Below are 14,834 nucleotides of genomic sequence, written 5' to 3'. Positions count from 1 at the left end.
CTATCTCATATCTATCTATCTATCTCATATCTATCTATCTCTCTCATATCTATCTATCTCATATCTATCTATCTCTCTCATATCTATCTATCTCATATCTATCTATCTATCTCATATCTATCTATCTATCTCATATCTATCTATCTCATATCTATCTATCTCATATCTATCTATCTCATATCTATCTATCTCATATCTATCTATCTATCTATCTCATATCTATCTATCTATCTATCTATCTCATATCTATCTATCTCATATCTATCTATCTATCTATCTATCTATCTTATATCTATTTATCTCATATCTATCTCATATCTATCTATCTCATATCTATCTATCCTATATCTATTTATCTATCTATCTATCTATCTCATATCCATCTATCTTATATCTATCTCATATCTATCTATCTATCTCATATCTATCTATCTCATATCTATCTATCTCATATCCATCTATCTATCTCTCTCTCTCATATCTATCTATCTCATATCTATCTATCTATCTATCTATCTATTTCATATCTATCTCTATCTCATATCTATCTCTATCTAGCTCTCTCTAATATCTCTCTCTCTAATATCTCTCTCTCTCTAATATCTCTCTCTCTCTAATATCTCTCTCTCTCTAATATCTATCTATCTCTTTCATATCTATCTATAATGCCCCTGGCCACACTGGAGACATTGTAGGATGTCCTTGAGAAACAAGTCCCATCCATGGAGGCCGCACCTCACACCTTACAGGATTCGATACACACAGGACACAGCACAAGGTTATGGGGTCTCGGCCTGAGGGGGTCACATCAGAGGGTTTGAGGTCACATCAGAGGGTTTGGGGTCAGGGCCTCAGGGGTTACATCAGAGGGTTTGGGGTCTGGGCCTTAGGGGTCACATCAGAGGGTTTGGGGTCCGGTCCTCAGGGGTCAGGGGTCACATCAGAGGGTTTGGGGTCAGGGCCTTAGGGGTCATATCGGAGGGTTTGGGGTCAGGGGTCACATCAGAAGGTTTGGGGTCCGGGCCTCAGGGGTCACATCAGAGGGTTTTTGGTCACATCAGAGGGTTTGGGGTCCGGGCCTCAGGGGTCACATCGGAGGGTTTGGGGTCAGGGGTCACCTCAGAGGGCTATGGTGTCCAGGCCTTGATGGGCCAGATCATCAGGTGGTTGTAATGTTATGGCTGGTTGTGGCGTCTATCGTTGCCCGTGTAGTTCGGTCTCTTCTTTCTTAGGCCTCTGCTATATTCCGATATCCCCTAGAGAACCATGTTCTTTTCGCAGGGAGGGAAGACTTATTAATCCGCGGCTCTTAGCACAATCTTCTCTTGAAGTTCACATTTCGTGATCTTTCCCTTTCAGTAAAGAAGAATAATGGCCCTTGTCTAATATCGGCCTCTTATGTTCAATGTTCTCTGCGCGCACGGACTAGAGGGCCTGAGATGGGGCCCCTGTGGGTTTACCTATTTATTTTGATAATGTCAGATAGTTTGCTCGTATATATTTATAAAATAAAAAAGGCGCGGTGCTGAGCGGTACAGGAGAGCGCTCTTTATATCTCGCTGACACGAGACAGAGCGCGAAGACTTTTATTGCGATGAACAACTATCAGGGGAAGGAGAAGAATGTCGAATAGTAAAAAACGGAAAGAAAGGCCGAGAAAAGTGACAAGTAAAAAACATCATCCTAACAGTGTTCTTTGCTCTGGAGACCCCATGGTGAGCGGGACGAAGACCAGACGGCGTGGTAGAGCGGAGAACAGGCTGTCACCCAAAATATGCCACCTTAACCCCTTCCTAGATGGATCCAGACCAGGTATAATGACACGGCCCCTGTATTTACAATGTATCCAAAACGTCTTCAGATCCTTTCACTTTTCTCACATTCTGTGTTGCTCTTTGTGTTCCAATAATTCTGCCCCCAATATCCCATAATGAGAAAGTGATCAGAGACTATTACTGATCTTTACTCATTAATTAAAAAGGAAAACCTAAAACCTTACAGTGACATAAGTATTCATACCCTTTACTCGGGACTGAAGCACCGCTAGCAGCGATCAGAGCCTCCAGTCTTCTCGGGGATGAGGCCACACGGTTTACACCCCTGGATTTGGGGATTTTCCTCCTTTCTTCTCTGCAGATCCTCCCAGCTCTGTAAGGTTGGATGGGACAGTCGGTTAAAGCCATTATCAGGTCTCTCTAGCGATGTTCCATTGGGTTTGGGCTCTGACTGGGCCCCTCAAGGACATTCACAGAGTTGTCCTTAAGCCGCTCCTGTGTTGTCTCGGCCATGTGCTTAGGGGCATTAACTTGCTGGAAAGTGAACCTGCTGCCCAGTCTGATGTCCAGAGCTCTGGAATAGGTTTTCATCAATAATTTCTCAGCTTTTCCTCAACTCTGACCAATCTCTTTGTCCCCATAGCATGACGCTGCCCCCATCATATTTCACTGTAGAGATGGTATTGGGCAGGTGATGGGCAGTGCCTGGTTTCCTCCAGATATGATGCTGCCCCCACCATGATTACTGTAGGGATGGTATTGGGCAGGTGATGGGCAGTGCCTGGTTTCCCCCAGACATGATGCTGCCCCCACCATGATCACTGTAGGGATGGTATTGGACAGGTGATGGGCAGTGTCTGGTTTCCTCCAGACATGATGCTGCCCCCACCATGATCACTGTAGGGATGGTATTGGGCAGGTGATGGGCAGTGCCTGGTTTCCCCCAGACATGATGCTGCCCCCACCATGATCACTGTAGGGATGGTATTGGGCAGGTGATGGGCAGTACCTGGTTTCCTCCAGACATGATGCTGCCTCCACCATGATCACTGTAGGGATGGTATTGGGCAGGTGGTGGGCAGTGCCTGGTTTCCTCTATACATGATGCTGCCCCCACCATGATCACTGTAGGGATGGTATTGGGCAGGCGATGGGCAGTGCCTGGTTTCCCCCAGACACGATGCTGCCCCCACCATGATCACTGTAGGGATGGTATTGGGCAGTGCCCGGTTTCCTCCAGACATGATGCTGCCCCCACCATGATCACTGTAGAGATGGTATTGGGCAGGTGATGGGCAGTGCCTGGTTTCCTCCAGACATGATGCTGCCCCCACCATGATCACTGTAGGGATGGTGTTGGGCAGGTGATGGGCAGTGCCTGGTTTCCCCCAGACATGATGCTGCCCCCACCATGATCACTGTAGGGATGGTATTGGGCAGGTGATGGGCAGTACCTGGTTTCCCCCAGACATGATGCTGCCCCCACCATGATCACTGTAGGGATGGTATTGGGCAGGTGATGGGCAGTGCCTGGTTTCCCCCAGACATGATGCTGCGCCCACCATGATCACTGTAGGGATGGTATTGGGCAGGTGATGGGCAGTACCTGATTTCCTCCAGACATGATGCTGCCCCCACCATGATCACTGTAGGGATGGTATTGGGCAGGTGATGGGCAGTGCCTGGTTTCCCCCAGACATGATGCTGCCCCCACCATGATCACTGTAGGGATGGTATTGGGCAGGTGATGGGCAGTGCCTGGTTTCCTCCAGACATGATGCTGCCCCCACCATGATCACTGTAGGGATGGTATTGGGCAGGTGATGGGCAGTGCCTGGTTTCCCCCAGACATGATGCTGCCCCCACAATGATCACTGTAGGGATGGTATTGGGCAGGTGATGGGCAGGGCCTGGTTTCCTCCAGACATGATGCGGCCCCCACCATGATCACTGTAGGGATGGTATTGGGCAGGTGATGGGCAGTGCCTGGTTTCCCCCAGACATGATGCTGCCCCCACAATGATCACTGTAGGGATGGTATTGGGCAGGTGATGGGCAGGGCCTGGTTTCCTCCAGACATGATGCGGCCCCCACCATGATCACTGTAGGGATGGTATTGGGCAGGTGATGGGCAGTGCCTGGTTTCCTCCATACATGATACTTAGATTAAGGCCAAAAACTCCAATCTTGGTTTCACCAGACCAGAGAATGTTGTTCCTCTCAGTCTGATCCTTTAGACGCTTTTCTGTAATCTCCGGCATCTTCCATGTGTTATTACTGAGGAGAAGTTTCTTTCTGCCATAAAGCCCAAATTGTGGTGGCTGCAGTGATGGTTCTGGACCTTCTGGAAGTTTTTCCCATCTGCACACAGGATCCTGGTTCTCAGTCATCTCTCTTACCAAGGTCCTTCTTCCCCGATTACTTAGTTTGGTGGGTGTCAGCTCTAGGACGAGTCCCGGTTGCTCTTCCTTCTTCCATGTAAGAATTATGGAGGCCACTGAGCTTTTGGGAACCGTAACAGAAATATTTGTGTCCCCTTCTCCAGATGATCTGAGCCTTCACACAATCCTGTCTCTGAGCTCTTCATTCCCCCTCAGTTCAGTTCATTCCGCCTCATGTCTTGGTTTTTGCTCTGATATACATGGTCAGCTGTGAAATCTTATATAGATCGGGCTGTGTCTTCCCAAATCCTGTCCAATCAGATGAATTTACCAGAGGTGAGGAAACATCTCAGAGATGATCAGGAGAAATGGGAGGAGCCAGAGATAAATATGTGAGAAGTTTAGTTTCTCATTTTCGATACATTTGCAAAAATGTCAAAAAACGTTCTCATTATGGGTTATGGCGTTCATATTGGGGACATGGGGTCTATTGGTATAAAAAGGACCTTGAGATAGGAGATGGCATAGAAGACAATCTAAAAGTTAGGCTAACTCAGTGATAGAACTTTAATAAAAACAACAAATACCAAAAACATTTGGGAACATTCCGATAATGGATACATAATGGATACAGGTCATAGCTCCAAATGTAAGAGCCGAGAAGACTACGGGGTGGGTGCGGCCCCTTCTACAATGTGATACCTGATGGAATTTTTCTTGTTTTTCTTTTCTTTTCAGCAACCCAGAAGAAAAGGGAAAGGAAACGACGCCGTCTATCAGGTAAGAGCCTAGAAAATTTAACATTTTTGGGAAAAACTTTAAAAAATATTAATTACAATTTTTTAGGCTATTAAGTTTGAGGCAATAAAACTGTACAGAGATTTGGACTCTGGATGTATAAATCGAGATTTTCCTAGCTTGTGACGGAAAATATTAGTTATATGAAGACAGGAGGCGAGTATCTTATGCATTATTCTTTCTTTAATAATGCCCATAGCAGAACTATTCAGTAATCAATTCAAAACAGAAAAAACTTCAACTCCCAGCAGTCCTAGGACCACAGAAGCCACTCCTCGTCTGTAGCCACTATATAAGGACTGCCCATATATAGATCCTCCTCTTTCTTGATGCGAACCAGAACCGCACAGAAGATAACTCCATCCAGACATCCGCGACGGACAGCAGCCTTCGGTCATTCAGCCCGGAACAGCAGAAACCCGGAGCAAAGGGAACTTCAGCTTCGTCCCAACGGGGACTATAGAGGAACCAAACAACAGGAACCAAACAGGTCATCCGAACTCAGGAAAACCGCCTCTGCTTTCAATATCCTGCAAAGAGAACAAAGAATCGTAATAGGGTGGGTAGGGAGGGAAGATACTCGCCTCCTGTCTTCATATAACTAATATTTTCCGTCACAAGCTAGGAAAATCTCGATTTATATATCAGACAGGAGGCTCATATCTTATGCAAGTTCAAAGCTAACAACCAGCAATGACAGTAAGAACAATAACAATCAGAGTATTATAAGACTGACATAGACACGTGGTCCTCCGGCCTGAAGTAGAAATGGCGAAAGGTGGTCTCCGAAGACCAATCGGCCGCCATCAATAAGTCAGAGAGGGAGCCCCCTGATGTGACGATTTTCGTAGCCATAGCACCCCTGGAAGAGTGAGCTCCAAACAGAGACACATCTATACCTGCCATCTCCATGGCAGACCGCACCCAGCGTGCTAGAGTAGCGGAGGAAACTGGATGATGTGGTCTGACATATGAGACCAGGAGCTGAGAGAAATCCGGAGAGCGCAGATCCGCCGTCTGTGATTCGTACGCCTGTAAACAACGAACCACGCAAAGCCGTGGATGCGCGGGAAAAAACGGGTAAAAAACCGAGTGAATACCTGTCTTGGTCCTACGGACCACCGAGAATTTGACTCCCTGAGGCGAAAATTGTCGCCTAGAGATATCCAAAGCTTTCACGTCTGAGACACGTTTGATGGATACCAAACAAAGAAGGACCGTCAGTTTATAAGACAACAGTTTCAGGGAAAGGTCGTCATTGTCCACCCATGAGGCAAACATATCGAGCAACCTGGAGACATCCCAGGTCGATTGATACCTAGGCCGAGGGGGACGTTTAAATTTAATACCGCGTAAAAGTCTACAAACCAGCGGGTGTTTGCCAATCGGCAAAGAGTCCACAGGGCAGTGGTAAGCCGCAATAGCCGATCGGTACACATTAATGGAGCTATAGGATTTGCCAGACTCAAAAGAATCTGGCAGAAAGTTTACTACTACAGACACAGGTGCATGTACGGGATCAACCTGCCGTTGATCACACCAACGAACCCAGAGTCTCCAGGCTGATCGATATGCCGATCTAGTCCCGGGGGCCCAGGCCAGGGCGAGGAGATCCCTAGCTGATCTTGAAAGGTCTTGATCCGTGTCCGGGATCCCGAAACCAACCACGCTAGGAGAGGCAGGTTGCCCTCCATCACCAGGGGATGGAGACTCCCGGCCGGGTTGGTGAGAAGGTGAGGAACTTGGGGTAACAGCCGGGGATAATCCACGATCATCCCCAAAAGAAGAGGGAACCATGGTTGTGTCGGCCACCAAGGTGTGATCAGCACAACCGTCGCCCTCTGGTTCGTCGTATGCAAGAGGACCCTGGGGATCAACTGGAAAGGAGGAAAGGCATAGTGAGTTCCCCTCGGCCAGAGGAGGCGGAGAGCGTCTACCGCAGACGCTTCTGGATCCGGTCTCCAGCTGAAGAAATGAGGCAGTTGGTGGTTGAGACGAGAAGCGAAAAGGTCCACGCATAACGGGCCCCAAAGGTGAAGCAACTGCAGAAAAATTGAACGATCCAGGCGCCAGTCGCTGGAATCGAGGAGGTAGCGAGAATTCCAATCGGCCACCGTGTTGGAGACCCCTGGAATGTACTCCGCTACCGGGATAATGTTGCGAGCTAGGCAAAAGTGCCAAAATTCCTTGGCCAGGTCTGCCAGGATCTTGGATCTGGTACCCCCTAAGCGGTTGACGTACTGAACCGCCGCCACGTTGTCCATGCGTAATAACACACAACAGTTGGACGAACGAGGCATGAAGCTCTTGACGGCAAAGAAAGCCGCCAGAAGCTCCAGTGCATTGATATGCAGGTCGACTTCCGAGGCGGACCAAGTCCCTCCTGTGGAAATCTCCCCGCATCGAGCGCCCCAGCCAAGACGGCTCGCGTCCGACTCTATGATGACGTCCGGACGCGGGTTGAAAATGGCCTTGCCATTCCACTCGACAGCATGACGAAGCCACCAATGTAACTCCTCGGTAGCCGCCGGACAGAGGGGTACTTTGTCCGCGTACCTGAGGCCCTGGCGCAGATGCAAGATCTTGAGCCTCTGAAGGGCTCGGTAGTGCAGGGGGGCCGGAAAGATGGCCTGGATGGAAGCCGCCAGGAGCCCCACCAGGCGCGCCAGAATCCTTAATGACAAGCATCCTTTGCGCAAAACCGCCTTGATTTCTTTGCGGATCAGGGCTAGTTTGGACTTGGGGAGCCGCAGTAGTGCGCGATTGGTGTCCACCAAGAAACCCAGGAACTCCATTTCCTGAGCCGGGACGAGAACCGACTTTTCTCGGTTGACCACGAAGCCTAGAGTATGTAGCAACGATATTGTCCACGACATGTGAAGAGAGGCCTGAGATTTGGATCGGGCCATGATAAGAAGGTCGTCTAAGTAAATGATCAGACGAACCCCCCTGCTCCTCAGAGCCGCCACCACCGGTTTCATCAGTTTGGTGAAGCACCACGGGGCGGATGATAGGCCGAACGGAAGGCACGTAAACTGCCACAATCTGCCCCTCCAAAGAAAACGGAGGAACTGTTGTGACTCCGGGTGTATGGGAACGGTAAGGTAGGCGTCCTTCAAGTCCACCTTCACCAGCCAGTCTCCTGGCAGCAAAAGATCCCGGAGTGAGTGAATTCCCTCCATTTTGAAATGGCGATACATGACATGTTGGTTTAGGTCTCTCAGGTTTATGACCGGGCGGTAGCCGCCCCCTTTCTTCCTCACTAGGAAGAGGTTGCTTATGAACCCTAGGGAAGATGGGTCGGACTCCATGATCGCATGTTTGGACAGGAGATCTCGCACCTCGTTGTCTATGAGGATCGCATTTTGCTCCGAGAACCGGATAGGGGTTGGAATTACACCCAGAACCGGTAAGGACTGGAGTTCTAGGTGAAACCCCGCCACTGTCTGAAGGACCCACACGTCTGCCGTAATCGCAGACCAGGCTTGGGTAAAATACATCAGTCGCCCCCCCACAGGTATATGAGAAAGTGGGCTGTATGGTACACTCACCGGTAGAAGGACGGGAGCGGGGGTATCCACGTCCGCCACGACTTCTCCAGGGTCGACCACGAGGCGGGAAGAATGGGGATGGTTGGACCACTGGAACGGTGTAGGAAGGAGGAGCCTGGGAATACTGGTATTGGGCAACTGGTCTGCCCTGTGGCCTGTAGGAAGCAGAACGGCCGGCAGATCGGCCTCTACTTCTGCCGGCCCGGGGAAAAATTTTACTGGACCCCGATTTTTTAAGGGAAGTTTGGGCCTTATCTAAGCCGGTAAAAAGGCCGACAAATCTGTTGACGTCCTTCATCAAACTATCTCCGAAAAACATGCCTGCTGCCGAGGGACCGGGTTCGGTCTCAGCCAAATGGGATAGTTGCGGGTCGAGGCGCATCAGGATCGACCGGCGTCTCTCGACTGAGCAGGTGGTGTTGGCAGTACCTGCCAGGCAAATGGCTCTCTGGGCCCAGCCACGGAGCTGACGGACGTCCACGGGTTCCTCCGACGCCGCAGCATGTTCGGCTAAATTAAGGATCTTAGTGAGTGGACCCATTAAATCCAGGATACGCTCCTGTATGGTTTTGAAGGAACGTTCTATTCCCTTCTTAGGAAATTTACCCGATTTTAATAAGTATTTCATCAGGATGGGGTCCACCTCCGGGGTAGCCACCACCTTATTGGGGATAAAGGGTCTAGGGCATTCTGCCCTCAGCTTATTACGGCTGGACCTATCCAGAGATTTACGAGCTCAGAGCTCTACATATTGGGCCACGTGGGGAAGTGGAGACCAGTCGCCTGATCTCGGATGGGAGATCGCGTCTGGGTGAAAAAGGGGTTCTCCTGTGGAATCCAGGACAACATTGCCCTGCATGGCAGGGTTGGCGTCGGTGACGAGCGCCGTATCCCCAGCATCCTGTTCAATATTGGGGTCTGACTCGTAGTCCTCAGACTCGTTAGAGGAACCCGAAGAGTCCTCATTAGAGGAGTCTACATAGGAGTCGGGTTTAGTGCGCTTAGCGGACTTACGCCTCTTGCCATGTAACTCCCTGAGGCCCAGGGGTCGAGCGGAGTCAGAGGGATGCTGGGGTTGACAGACCGGGGTAGGGACTGTCTGGAGCATGTTATTATCTTCCCCTGCCGGGGAGTCAGAGATGTGCTTCCTTTTATGGGAAGCCTTGCCCTTTTTTACATGTGGATCTCCGCCATGAAGGGGAGCCGAGATATTGGAAACCTGTTGCAGGCCAGAGGGCATTATGGATGAGGCCAGGGCCGCTTGGACTGACTTATTAATTAAGTCCTGGATCTGGGTGGCAGTCATAAATTGTGCTGCATCCAGGGAAGGACCCTCCCCTCTGAGGGGGACAGATGAGGGTTCTTCAGCCATACTAACTTTAGGATATAGGGATAAAGAATTTCAACTGGAAAGTGGATAAAATAACTGACCCAGGCACAACTAAAAAATCTAATAAAGCGGAATAAATTCCGTTAGAGCTGGTACAAAACCTACTGACAGAAACGGGCTCCGACCTCCACACCGTTTAGCGTTGCACTGGCGCTGTGGTGTGAGGTAAGCCCGGAGTATATGAGCCCAGGGGACGAAGTCTCGCGAGACTACGTCCCTCTGGGTCCTGATTGGAGGTCGCAGGAGCGCCTCTCAACCACACTGCACGCCGAACGCCGCCCCTTCCCAAGCGCAGGCCACAAAGAGGAGCGGACCAACCAGGGGAAAGGCTCCGCCCCAGCCCGCGCGCGCGAACTCGGACGGAGAAGAAGGTTCAAGTAAAATGGCGCAGGGAAGGGAGGGGAAGGTAGATACGGAGATGCGGACGAAGCGGCGATAGAGGAGAGGAAATCGGCACCGGAAGATTTCCGGCTCTCACAGCAGAGAATACAGGGGAAAAGGGAAACAGAAAAATTCTTGCACTGTGAGTAGTTAATCACCTAAGGGATAGTACCACACTAGGTCTCAAAGGTAATATACAGTAATAAAATCGCTATATAAGTGAACAGTAAATCAAACACATAGAGTATACTTATCTTAGGTCTGCTATGAGCAGAAAGAAAGAGGAGGATCTATATATGGGCAGTCCTTATATAGTGGCTACAGACGAGGAGTGGCTTCTGTGGCCCTAGGACTGCTGGGAGTTGAAGTTTTTTCTGTTTTGAATTGATTACTGAATAGTTCTGCTATGGGCATTATTAAAGAAAGAATAATGCATAAGATATGAGCCTCCTGTCTGATATATAACTCCTGGGCAGAAGCATAGTTGGCCCAGTTCAAAATTTATGGGAGTGCCCCCTTACTACTATGTGCCAAGTGCGACTGCTACCTCTGTACCCACTATAACTACACTACTAATGCCTAAGGCTGAAGCTGAGGCGTCATTGCCAATTTAACCTAGTATATGGTACAGGTAAGATGATTGTCCCAACATGTTTCTCCCAGTTGGTGCCAATTTCATCAGGGGACTAGAACAGGGATAACCAATAGCTCCAACCTCAGATGGACATGGAACAAATAAAGAAAAAAAACAGAATAACTGGCCACGTAAGAATAGTAATGAGATGGCATATGATTTTATTTTATTATAACTATATTTATTTATTTTTTTAAGCAGAAACTAAAATTTAATGAACGTATAAATAATATGAATTTGTTTATTTTTGTTTGTCCTCAGGGATTAAGTGGAGCCCAAAGAGACACGTATGATGCTCTGCAGATGCAAGCTTTGCACTGAGACAAAAGATAAAATATGCAAATGAAGATTTAAATCCGGAGTTTTCCAAAGAAATAATAATTTTTTTTTTACTTTTAAATTTTTTGTTTTTCAGTATCCATAAAGTAGCACAATTTAGTCTATAAAAAAAATGCAAATGGCTTAGATAAACAGTGCCACATATGTCTAGAGCAGTGGTCTTCAACCTGCGGACCTCCAGATGTTGCAAAACTACAACTCCCAGCATGCCCGGACAGCCGTTGGTGCTGTTTCCGGTCTGTGTAGTCATTGGTCGCAGAAACGTTTATCTGAGCATTTGCTATATTCAAACTTTTCTTAACTCTATATCTGCTTAACATTAGGGGCCAAAAAAAGCAAAAAAAAAAAACCAAACTTTGCTTCATTTTTTTGGTCCAGACTGAGCTACAACAAAACTTTCTACTCCATAACATTCAAAGCAAAACACCCAGACTTTACCGATTTCCGGTTACTTTTTTGGGAGAGATCACATGACACTCCGATACAAGAATCAAGGGTCTAGAGTAGAACTTTCAATGGAGTTCTGGATGCGATCAGGGCAGAACATAAGGAACTTGTATAGAGACGTTGAAAATAGAACAGCGCTAGAGAGGAGCGAACTTACAGTAAATTCGATTCGTCACGAACTTCTCGGCTCGGCAGTTGATGACTTTTCCTGCATAAATTAGTTCAGCTTTCAGGTGCTCCCGTGGGCTGGAAAAGGTGGATACAGTCCTAGGAAAGAGTCTCCTAGGACTGTATCCACCTTTTCCAGCCCACGGGAGCACCGGAAAGCCGAACTCATTTATGCAGGAAAAGTCATCAACTGCCGAGCCGAGAAGTTCGTGACGAATCGAATTTACTGTAAGTTCGCTCATCTCTAAACAGCGCCATAGATGTTAGTAAGTCTGCAGGGTCACCGATCATCTGTACGACCCCCTCCCCCTTACTGTCTATCAGCAGCTTTAGACGATTGTAAATTACTTTTTCTTGCTGTAAATATTTTAGTTTTTTTTCAGATTTTTTTTTTTAATTAAAATGTTATATTTTAAGGTTTTTAGATTTTCTGTAAGTACCAATTAGAATATAAAACCGCTTAAAGGGGTACTCCGCTGAAAACATCTTATCCCCTCTCCAAAAGGAAAGGGGATAAGATGTCAAATCGCGAGGCTCCCGCGATCCCCGAGCCTGGCAACAGCGGTCACGCCTCCTCCCATAAACATGAATGGAGGGGGCGTGGCAGCAGTGTTTGCCAATCATCCGGCATGGAGCAGAGGTCGCTCTGTACACTGAATGACAGGGATGCCCAAGCGGAGGGACCCCAGCGATTAGACCTCTTATCCCCTTAACCTTTGGATAGGGGATAAGATATTTTTAGCAGAGTATCCCTTTAAAAGGGGTACTCCGGTGGAAAACTTTTTTTTTTTTTTTTTAAATCAACTGGTGCCAGAAAGTTAAACAGATTTGTAAATTACTTCTATTAAAAAATCTTAATCCTTCTAGTACTTATTAGCTGCTGAATACTACAGAGGAAATTATTTTTTTTGTGGAACACAGAGCTCTCTGCTGACATCACGAGCACAGTGCTCTCTGCTGACATCTCTGTCCATTTTAAGAACTGTCCAGAGATGGAGAAAATCCCCATAGCAAACACATGTTGCTCTGGACAGTTCCTAAAATGGACAGAGATGTCAGCAGAGAGCACTGTGGTCATGATGTCAGCAGAGAGCTCTGTGTTCCAAAAAGAAAAGAATTTCCTCTGTAGTATTCAGCAGCTAATAAGTACTGGAAGGATTAAGATTTTTTAATAGAAGTAATTTACAAATCTGTTTAACTTTCTGGCACCAGTTGATTTAAATAAAAATAAAAAAGTTTTCCATGAGAGTACCCCTTTAAGAATGAAGTGGGCGCTAGGACCGCTCGGACATGCACCATCTCTACAGGTGGGGATGCATATCCCAGCGCACCTGCCGAAAGAATGAACATGTTTAGTCTTTCAGCGTTTAAATTTCTCCGGAAATTGCGCAGTGCCCACGATGCAGCAGAATCCCATTGAAAACAATGGGAGGCTTCTGCAGCGGAGTTTCCCAGCAGAATTCCTGAGCGAAATTCCACTTTAAAATTCCATAGTGTGAATGAGTCCTAAGGGTCAACTCTTGAACCCTGTAGTAAAAATTAGGGGAAAATGGGCATCATGGGGGTCCCTCCCCCAAAATTATGCATTCTAGATCTGCTCTGGAAGGCCTGTTGAGCACCCCAACCCCCCATGTGAGCCCCGACTAATTATTATTATTTTTTTTTGCAAAAATACTATAAAAAATTATAATAGCAATTAATAAATAAAGTAGGTTTCCATTTGGAATCTACTGTAAGGCGCTCAATCACACCGAAGTTTGTATTATTTTGCTTTAATAAAATATTTGTAATTTTTTGAAGATTTTGTAAAATGTTGGTGTCATTATGCAATAATGGAACTGAGTGAAATGTCTGAAATGCTTTTGGCGGCAAAACGTTTTTTTTATTTAATAAAAAAAAAAAAAAAAATATGTATAATGAATAAGGCTGAATAAAGTTATGCAAATTCTTGCAATGATATGCAAATTGTGGACCTCCAGTTGTTGCAAAACTACAACTCCCAGCATACCTGGACAGCCGTTGGCTGTCCAGGCATGCTGGGTGTTGTAGTTTTGCAACAACTGGAGGTCCACAATTTGGAGACCACTGCTGTTCAACTGTCCCTGTCATTTTTTTTACATTTTTTTTAACTTTTTGAAAAAAATTCAGATCAATCAGGGACTCTGAGCCGAGTCCCACCGATCAGCACTTCACTCCCCGCTTTGCAGCGATCTTCATCCTGCGGCAAAATAGACTTATAATGTAACTGCAGGACGTAGGTCACTTATCCCTGCTCGTTCTCCTGATCTACGGGGGTTCAGCATTGAGACCCTGCTCGATCAAAACCTTTTAGAATATTTTTTTTTTAAATAACAGATACAATTATTAACCGCTAGAAAACTTAGCATTTATTGAAAATTTTATTTTAATTTTTTTGGCTATTTTTTTATTTTAATTTTTATTTACCCATGTGTCCAAAAAAAAATTTGAATTAATTTTACATTATTATTTTTCTTTTATTTTGGCCATTTTATTTTTTATTTTTTTTATTTACCCCTGTTGTGACCCCTCACCCCCCCCAAAAAAAAGAAAATAAAAATATTTTAAAAAATATTTATAAGTTTTTTTTTTATGGATTTTTTTTTTATTCACCCCTGTTGTGACCCCTCACCCCCCCAAAAAAAAGAAAATAAAAATATTTTAAAAAATATTTATAAGTTTTTTTTTTATGGATTTTTTTTTTATTCACCCCTGTTGTGACCCCCCCACCAAAAAAAAAAGTTTTTTTTTTTTTTTTTTTTTAATATTTGTTTTTTTTTATGGATTTTTTTTTTATTTACCCCTGTTGTGACCCCCCCCCCTAAAAAAAAAAAGAAAAGAAAAATATTTTAATATTTATAAGTTTTTTTTTTAATGGATTTAAAAATATTTTTTTTACATGACCTCCCATGTAGTACTGCTTGTATTAGGCGGCTCTCTTGCGCACGTTAC

General features: G+C 46.3%; 2 protein-coding genes across 2 annotated transcripts in view; one reads left to right on the top strand and one right to left on the bottom strand.

Annotated features, from left to right (window-relative positions):
• The window catches only part of CD247 (CD247 molecule), a 132,256-nt gene extending 120,884 nt beyond the window's left edge, over positions 1-11,372 (top strand). Inside the window, exons 7-8 of the mRNA XM_056559890.1 lie at positions 4,895-4,936; positions 11,172-11,372. Coding sequence (XP_056415865.1) covers positions 4,895-4,936; positions 11,172-11,231 — 102 coding nt within the window. The 3' untranslated portion in view covers positions 11,232-11,372. The remainder of the gene's footprint in view (positions 1-4,894; positions 4,937-11,171) is intronic.
• POU2F1 (POU class 2 homeobox 1) overlaps positions 4,710-14,834 on the bottom strand; it is a 218,896-nt gene continuing 208,771 nt past the window's right edge. Inside the window, 1 exon segment of the mRNA XM_056559889.1 lies at positions 4,710-4,944. The gene's annotated coding sequence lies outside the window, so the exon portion shown is untranslated.

Source organism: Hyla sarda, chromosome 2 (assembly GCF_029499605.1).
Source record: "Hyla sarda isolate aHylSar1 chromosome 2, aHylSar1.hap1, whole genome shotgun sequence".
In the NCBI taxonomy this organism is placed as follows: domain Eukaryota; kingdom Metazoa; phylum Chordata; class Amphibia; order Anura; family Hylidae; genus Hyla; species Hyla sarda.
The sequence above is the reverse complement of the archived record's forward strand: the minus strand, read 5'-3'. Positions and strand labels throughout refer to the sequence as shown.